At 33.6% G+C, this 8,919-nt stretch overlaps 1 protein-coding gene across 1 annotated transcript; it reads right to left on the bottom strand.

The window, feature by feature from the left end:
- Positions 1-587: 587 nt before the first annotated feature.
- On the bottom strand, positions 588-8,459 carry LOC109538703 (V-type proton ATPase 16 kDa proteolipid subunit c). Its single transcript, XM_048665190.1, has 3 exons — positions 8,221-8,459; positions 3,657-3,849; positions 588-940 (listed from the first exon to the last, which is right to left on the bottom strand). Exons 1-3 carry the CDS (start codon positions 8,300-8,302, stop codon positions 733-735), a joined length of 483 nt encoding a protein of 160 aa, XP_048521147.1. The 5' UTR covers positions 8,303-8,459; the 3' UTR covers positions 588-732.
- Between the last annotated feature and the right edge of the window lie 460 nt (positions 8,460-8,919).

Below are 8,919 nucleotides of genomic sequence, written 5' to 3'. Positions count from 1 at the left end.
CCCCCCCCCGTCTTGACGCTTGTCCGTCACTGCAACCAGCCTTACACCGGCGTGTATGGTGGGCTGCATACCTGGTCGCTACAACTCTAGTTAATTTCTGGAAAAAGTTGTTTGGTTTTCGCAAATAATTTGGTTCAAGCTCAAGCTAATTTGAAAACCATTGTTTCTACATCTACGACATTGTTTGCTCTTCGGCATTGCTAAACCAAGTTTGGTTTAAATCCTTTTAGGCCCTGTCGTATTGTTACAAAGAAAATAGTATCTTTAGATGTTTTAATTAAGTTCATTCAGAGAAAGAAATACTTCAGCGTATATTATAAAACACATACAAACTATTTCTGCTGTGCAGCAGTGTTTTTAACGCGCTTTTTAATAGCTTAAAAGCAAATTAATATGAAGAAAGTATTTGTTTTTGCAAACAAATATTTGCAGAAATCTTTATTGACTGCAGGAGATAATTTAATTTTCAACTAACGGTAAATAAATTATATTTCATTAAAATAACCTTTACAACTAAATATGAATTTTTTGAAAAAAAAATAATTTTTTTATTTTGGATGTGGCTTCTGCAAATACTACGCGCAATATAGAAACCACTTTAATACACTTTATTCCTTACATATACATATGTCTAAAAAAATTGTGTATTAAATATCCTTTATAAAATGTTTCGTTAAACTAACGCGAAATTGGAAGAACAGATAAAACATACAGAAAATGTTACAAAAAAATCTAATTCTTTGCGTAAAGAAAGATGGCAACGATCAGACCATAGAGACCCAATACTTCTGCGAAAATCAGAATAAGAATCATCCCGACGAATAGTCTGGGTTGTTGAGCGGTCCCTCGAACTCCCGCGTCGCCCACAATTCCAATTGCAAATCCTGCAGCCAATCCTGAAAATCCGACAGCTAGTCCTGCTCCTAAATGCAAAAATCCCCTGAAAATAAAATGTAAGTTCAGTATTTTTTACATAATATGTAATGACATGATGTAACTTTTTGAAATTCGAAAAGTACAAGTTAAAAAAATAAAGTCATCAAATGAATCAATAAAGTTTTTAGTGCATATTCTACACGAAAAACGATCGAACAAATATGTTGTTTATTAGCAAACTGATGCTCCTGAGAAGGTGACAGTGTTCGCAGCAAACAATAATGCTTGTAACCACTGAAAACTGAAATGCGAAAATCATAAAGTGTGGAGTGTGAAACTGAACTAATGAATGTAAGCATGGAACACAGATATATACATATGTCAAGTGTCACACAATCTCGAATGTGTTATTGGAGAATGGAAAACAAAAACCAAAATCATGGGACTCCCAATGAAGTTTAATACATATTACTCTGATTAACACCTGTAGTACCTGACTAGGAATTTAATCGAATAATAAAACAAATGGGTATGTGGATTGAAAACAAACACCAAAACTGAGCATTTAGCAATAAAAGTAATGTAAGTGATTATTTTATTAAAGCACAAGCAATCAAAGAAAGAAGCACCGACGGACAAAAATAATTTCTCTCAATACAGAAATAAAAAAAAATTAAAGCAATGCAGAGAGAACTGCGAAATTCACAGAGTACATCAAGAATAGAGAGAATCACAAACAAAAGTATAAGTAAAATCATGGAGGTAGAATGAATCATTCGGGATGATCCAAAGGATGAAGAACTAATATGGCTTGAAAGCATAGGAAATCGAAAACATTGTTTGTGCGATTGTTTGATTTTCGGTTAGTGGACTGTAAAAACGCTCTTTAATTTAAATCGGTATATTTAATGACTCAAACTAAGATTTAACACGTATTTTGAATGGTGGTCGGTTGTCGGCACGTCGACATGTGTTCGACTTCGACTTCTATGCTTTGACTATAGCCATAGAATAAGGCTTAAAACTGGTAATAAATATAGTAACGATTTAAGCTATTGCTCCCCGAGAGTTATATACCTCATCTTGAAAATAAACACTAGGTATAAGCTAAAAATAATACAAGTCTACGCTCTCACAAAATACCACACCGATAAAGATGTTGAAATATTCTGCGACAACGTATCTAAAGCCATGAAGAAAACCACATACATTTCACTATTATTAGTGCTGATTTCAATGCGAAATAGGAACAAAGTCAGACTCGCAAGAAACTGCTCTTGGTAAATTTGGCAGGCCAGACAGAAATGATCGCGGGGAAACGTTGCTAAACTTTCTACTGGAAAACTTATCTAATAAGAATACCTTCTTCTGTAAAAAAACTCGTAGAAGATTTATTTACAAAAGCCCAGATGAGAATAATGACTATCTATTAACGAACTAGAGACATTTATTTAAAGATGTCGAAATATTAAATAGATTTGCAGCCGCCAGCGACCATGGAATGGCAAGAGCATCTATTCAAATGCGCATCGACAGCGAATGATGTAAAAATATGACTTAGAATAACCCCACAGACACAACAAAATTTTAAAATTATATCTGTACGGCCTGAGAAACGAACAAGCGACGAACGACACAAATGATCTGAACAAGATCGTAAGCACGACAAAGGATGATTTCTGCACGAAAGCTGAAAAGCAAACATAAAAATGTAAACGATGATACTTCTAGGGAATTAGATAGGGATATTTCTAAATGCATGTTTTGAGCCAGGAATACATTCCCGACATCACTATGGAGGAAACATGAGAAACTTTGGAAACCTAAAAATAACTCGAAGAAGACAAGAAGAAGGGAGTCAGTCAGGGACATACACTATCCAAGAAATTGTTCCTTACAGTCCTCGAACACGCATTTAAAAGAATGAACTCCACGACAAAGGGCGTCATCATTGACTGAGAAAGACTTCACCGCTTTGCGGACGATATCGTTCTCCTGGCCGACAACCTCCGTGAAGTCAAAGATCTACAAGACATACAAAATACAGCAGAAGAGGTCGGATTACATAGAAAATTTAATATGGGTTCTGTGATAGTGGTTTTGCAAGGTAGTTGTCTCGTTACTGATGATGTTGAATGGACCCAATAGCTACACGCTAGAGAGGTCGCCGAAACGCATAACTATTAATGTCCAGAAGAATCCCCTTGGGCTGGGCGGCGTTCGGAAGGATAAGAAACCTGTTCACAGATAATATTCCGATATGTCTGAAAAGGAAAGCTTTCAACTGGCGTATAATACCAGTTTTGTCGTATGGCTCAGATACCCTAACACCTACCAATGCATCTATAAAAAAATTTTGATGTAACTCAGAGAAAAATGGAGAGATCGATGCTTGGTCGAGGAGAGAACGAAGAAGACATACGGAGAAGAACACAGTTAAAGGATGTAGTCGATAAATAGCAAGAGTGACAGGGGACCGCTGGACGAAGAGGATACTGGAATAGAGACCGAGAGCCGACAAACGCAACAGAGGTCGACCTCCCACTCAATGGAGCGACGATTTAAAGTTATAAACTGGATTGCGACTGCCCAAGACAGGGAACGTGGAAAATCCTTGAAGATGCCTATATCCCACAGTGGACGCAAGAGGCTGTATGGTGACATTGCTGTCAAATTTATTATTTTACTATTTTCAGATGAATAATGCTCTCTTTTCGGAACAATGATTATGTTTTACATTTCTTTCTTTACTCGGCACTGTACATTTAAAAAATACTTACTTATATAAAGTGTAACCCGTCGCTGGTGTGGTGATATTTCCAACGATTAGAATCGCCACCACAAGACCGTAAATGGCAATAATACCCGCCATGACCACCGGAATAATACACCTCATGATTAACTCAGGTCTCATTACTGCCATCGCGGAAATACCGGTGCCTGATTTGGCCGTTCCATAAGCTGCACCTAGAGCTACAATAAAAGTTACAGCATAGAATATTACAATTTATAAATTGGTATCAAATTCTACTATCTACGATTTTGTTAATTAAAGTTCACCCACAAATCGCTGACCAGATCTTTAACTAGTTGCTTAGATGATTATGCCAATCATAAATCTCAATACATACAAGGTGTTTCATGAGAAAGGAACATTATTTTATAACTACGTATTCTACGTCCGAAAATAACCTTAGTTTGCTATATACAATATGTTGAATTTTAATTTAAAAAATGCAAAATGATAAATTTCTTCAAAATGCCTGGATGTATTTTAACGAAATTGTCCAGGTATCGATAGCTAGGCTAGGGAAGACACGTTTCTTAACAAAATAATGTAGTTCAATTTGTCCAGCGGCGTGCGCACCTCACGCTTCCAAAATTGAGAAGGAAAAAAATGATACGACACTGTATTTTTTATTATTACAATTACATTTCAAATTCCCTGTTGCATTCCAAATAAAAAATGTATCTTGCATTTTTTGCTACAACAAGCGGTTAAGACTCTAAAGTAAGATGGTGTGAGATGTGTTAGGTGGGCCAAATTGGTCACGTTTAAATGGGAACCATCGTTTGTATTGGAGTAAATAAAAACTGAAATTATCTCGTAAAAAGAGTCCTGTGCTATAAGTGTGTGGAGAGCGGAGGTTTAACTTTTGAATACTTGTAATTCTGTATCTTTATTGATAATAGAATAGTCTACATTTTAAAACATTTACATATTTTTGTCTTCTTTAGCCACTGAGTTACGTATACGCTACAGACTACAAGAACGCGTGGACCAGTAACTAATCAATTCATAATTTTAATAAGAAACTGGCATCCGTTTTTATCTACTCGAATACAAAGGGTGGTACCCATTTAAATGTGTCCAATTTGGCCCAATTACCATAAATCTTACTTTAGAATGCTAACGGCTTGTCGTACCAAAAAATGCAAAATATTTCTTATTTGTAATAACACAAGGAATTTTAAAAGTATTTGTAATAATTAAAAAAGACAGTGGTGCACCATTTTTATCTTTAACAAATTCGGTAGCGTGCAGGTACCCACGGTACTGGTAAAAAGTAACAAAATTATTTTATTAAAAAAAAATTTTCGTTTTTTCCCTAGCTATTGATCTCTGAAAAATTTCTTTAAAATATCTTCACCTTTAGGCTAAAGTTTATAAACCAAATTAGGGTTATTTTCAGGCGAAGGTTAAAATAATGCCCCTTCTCATGAACCACCTTGTATATGTGAAAATAATAGAGTAACTATCTATAGACGTTTTGATCAATTTTCACCCATTTTTTTTTTCACTCAAATTGTAAGTAATTTTAAAGAACTTGTTAATGATGCGTAGGATATTATTGTATTATTATTGTTCATTGTTCATGGTTCGTGGAATAAATGTTTTATAATATACAATAAAAATAGCTTAATTTCTTAGCTTGAATAATGATATCATTATTTGATAGTCATAGCGTCAGTTCTTTTTCGATGAGCTGTAACATCAAAAATTCTCTGAACTAATTCAGCTTCCAGAGCGATAAAATTATATGTACATTTTTTGATTAAAGAGGGCAGACATGAAAAGTTCAGAGACATTAAATCGGGTGATCTTACTGGCCAATTTATATCTGATATCGTTATTAGCAACTGATATAAGAAACTCTTTGTATGTGAGACTAAAGTCGGCAATTAATCACATAAAACAAGTTGTCGCTAAGAATTTAGTAATGTTGCTAAGAAGTTTTTTCCTTTAATCTCTAGAATAACATCTCAAAATATCAAAGTTATTTCCAGACACCCTGTATTAATTTCCGATCTGAGTACCTACAGATGGTTGAATCTTGTTGTGTTAGTGATGTTTATCAATTAACTGTTGGCCATTCTTCTAGCATTCGTAACTTAAATTTTATAGAAAAATATTATTTACAAAAGTCGTGGTTATTAGGGACTAGTTTGTTCAGAGACAATATTTATGGAAAGAGTGTCTCACATTTGATTGGCAGACCAAAACTACAATTTTAAAACAAAATGCATTAATTTTCAATGCATCTTCAAACTTTAATTAAATTACAGAAGTTAAGCCATAAAAGCAATCGGAAAGCGACTGGTAAACATCAATACAGTCAACACCATGGATCACACTAAAAGTGAAAAAACTAGCTAAGCGAACGATAAATACATACATCAAATATACGCTATATCAAACACCTGAAAACTGGTAAAACTATCGAAGAGAACGAAACGAGGCATTAAAGTGTAAAAATAAGGAAACTAAAAAAAAACTTTTGGAAAAAGTTCGCAAAAGGAATGGAAAGAGACCTATATGGAAGCCAGCGAAAAATATGGAGAATGCTGAGAAGAAATAAGCTAGAAGTCAAAGATACCATACGAACCAATAAAATAACGACAGAACACTGGGAAACACACTTTAGGAATCTATACAAGTAAGAGGAAGATAAGAAACAGTCAAAAATCGATCATGAACACAACAATGACATAGAATTAACAAATGGCACGATTAAAAACACCTTAAAATCCCTTAAAATAGAAAAATCCCCGGACGACTAATGAGATGCTTAAATACGGAGGAAAAAAATTACAAAATGAAATACTGACCCTATTTAACATTTTTCGTATTTGCTGTGGTATCCAAGATTTCTAGTAAACTCGTCATCGAAAAAAAATCACCCTGTATATTAAATTAATTAAGAAAAAAGAATAAAAATTAATTGCGATTGCGACATAAACGTTTAAAATATTAACTTACTGAACTCGAGATACGGAATCATTGTTTAAACAAAAGTTTATCAATAATTTTCCTTTTCAGGTAGGTACCGCGAAACACTTGCAACTCTGTTAACGCAAATTGTATTTGACCGTTTGTTAATTTTTAATTTTACCATTATAATAAAAAAAATGATTAAACTATATCTGAACAAAATGTATGTTAGTTCAGAATTTTAGCATTGTAATAGATATTAGGTTTACCGAACATTTTCAATCCGTAAACATACACATTTGTGCTTTTTGTCGGTCGTCACCAATCCCCCGTATTACAGAAAAGAGTGTTGCATCGCCTTTGCATTTCACTAAACTTATTCTAACCTTCTCTTCTAACCTTCTGTCTTTTTATTTTATCAGTCTTCAGCGAAATGTAAAAAATCGAATTATTTCATACCAAAATATCTAGTAATGCAACTCCTTTCGATGTCAGCAAACTCATATTTCACTCGTCTTTTGTTTTTAATTCGAATTGCTTTATAGGATAAATTATTATCGTATAGCTCCCCTCTTTCACCACCCGAATCTCGAACCAAATCGAATTAATGCATTCTGAGAAAAGGACTTCTAGTCGAATCAAGTGCGTTGAATTGGTTCAAAATATCCTTTTCTTTCATAATCGAATTAATTATACTCATTCCATATTTATATATCTAAAACGATATTATCTTAAACTGTTTAAAAATATAATCCTCTACAACTTCCCATTTCACATTTTTCACGAAATTTATTATTACAGATGAATTGAAAAGATTGGTAAAAATAGTCAATAATTGTTAGCGATTGCGCAAATGAGATGTTGCTTAAATCCAAAATGAGCAGAGAAGGAAAAAGCTAATGTACACTACGTTTTACTGAAGAACAATCTTTTAGTTTTAAATTACATTGAACTTTTTAATATCTCAACTAATAAAAAAATAAAAATCTGCATGTTAATTACACAAAACAAGTCAATTTGTGCATATTCCAAATCGCAAAATTAAGTGAACATCAACGTTTACAAGTCAACGTTCTGAAACGACGATACTAATTTAATTACTTTGGCGCCTTGAAACGGTAAAACCAAAACAAACTTACATTGGAAAAAATTGCAAATTCATAGATAGAAGCGTGGGCTGTCTTAAATAGCTTTCCGTTATTTCGGCTCTTCCGATAGACAATAGCTGTCTCTACAATGATTCAGTCATCAACCAACAATTTCAAGTGCCCTTATCGAAGATTAAGAAAATTAAAATGTGTGCCAATCATATGACACTTTTTCTGTAGAGACCATGTGAAAATTTCGTTTTTCATAATTTGTGTGATTTTACAGGAAAATGTTATAGCTTAAAATAACTTGAGCAAGTGATTTTGATTATTGTCTTCTACCCACAGTCCTCTTGGTAGGAACTCTTTTGGAAGCGGAAAATATAACGGCACATGTATTTCAAATTTACGCACTTAAAATACTAAAGTACTACATCTGAGTTTTTCCCCAAAAATTCATAAAAATCATAGTATATCACAAGAAACACATTACCTGATATTCACACACATCACATGATACATATATCCAATTTATATACTTACAGCTGAAGATGATAGCGGCGGATGCACCCATAACTCCAAAAAATGGACCATAAATGGGTGCGTCTTCGCTGGTGTCGGACATGGTTAAGTTGATTTTTAATTTTTGATAGTAACTCGACTTAAAATAACTATCAGGTGGGATCCACTTTGTCGTACGAACGGCCGATTGCTAGTAATTAGATCTGTCACAAGGTAGTGATAATTCGACTTTCAAGTACCTAGATATGAAGATTTCAATCTCAGTTGCTTCACTAGGGTGACGTCAAATCACGCTTATTGATAACACAGATTTAAAAAAATCGTACTATAAAATGAGATATATATTGAGACATTGGACTAAGAAATTTAAATAAAAAATGTTTATTTATAACTAATCTCGTTGAAGTATAAATTAAATTTCAAAACTTTCCTCATACATATTTTCTTAATATTTTTTAATGAGAGCTCAATATTCCTCTGAAACTTTTGTTAAATCGTTAAAATAGTGTCTGGTCTATAGGGAAAACGGCTTCTATCGTTTTGATAACGCTTGCTATATGTTTTTTGGCCCTAATGTAAACAAATATTCCAGAATGAGAAAAAATTGAGATTTATACTGGGTGATTCAAAATCAGCTTTATTCCTTTGTAGGGCTGACTTGGGTATACGCAAAAATGTTGAGTATATTTCTGGAATATATCAGCGCCTGAATATACACAT

Source organism: Dendroctonus ponderosae, unplaced genomic scaffold (assembly GCF_020466585.1).
Source record: "Dendroctonus ponderosae isolate FM_Combo_2020 unplaced genomic scaffold, Dpon_F_20191213v2 Dpon_F_20191213_1, whole genome shotgun sequence".
Lineage (NCBI taxonomy): Eukaryota > Metazoa > Arthropoda > Insecta > Coleoptera > Curculionidae > Dendroctonus > Dendroctonus ponderosae.
This window is presented reverse-complemented; position numbering and strand designations above follow the sequence as displayed.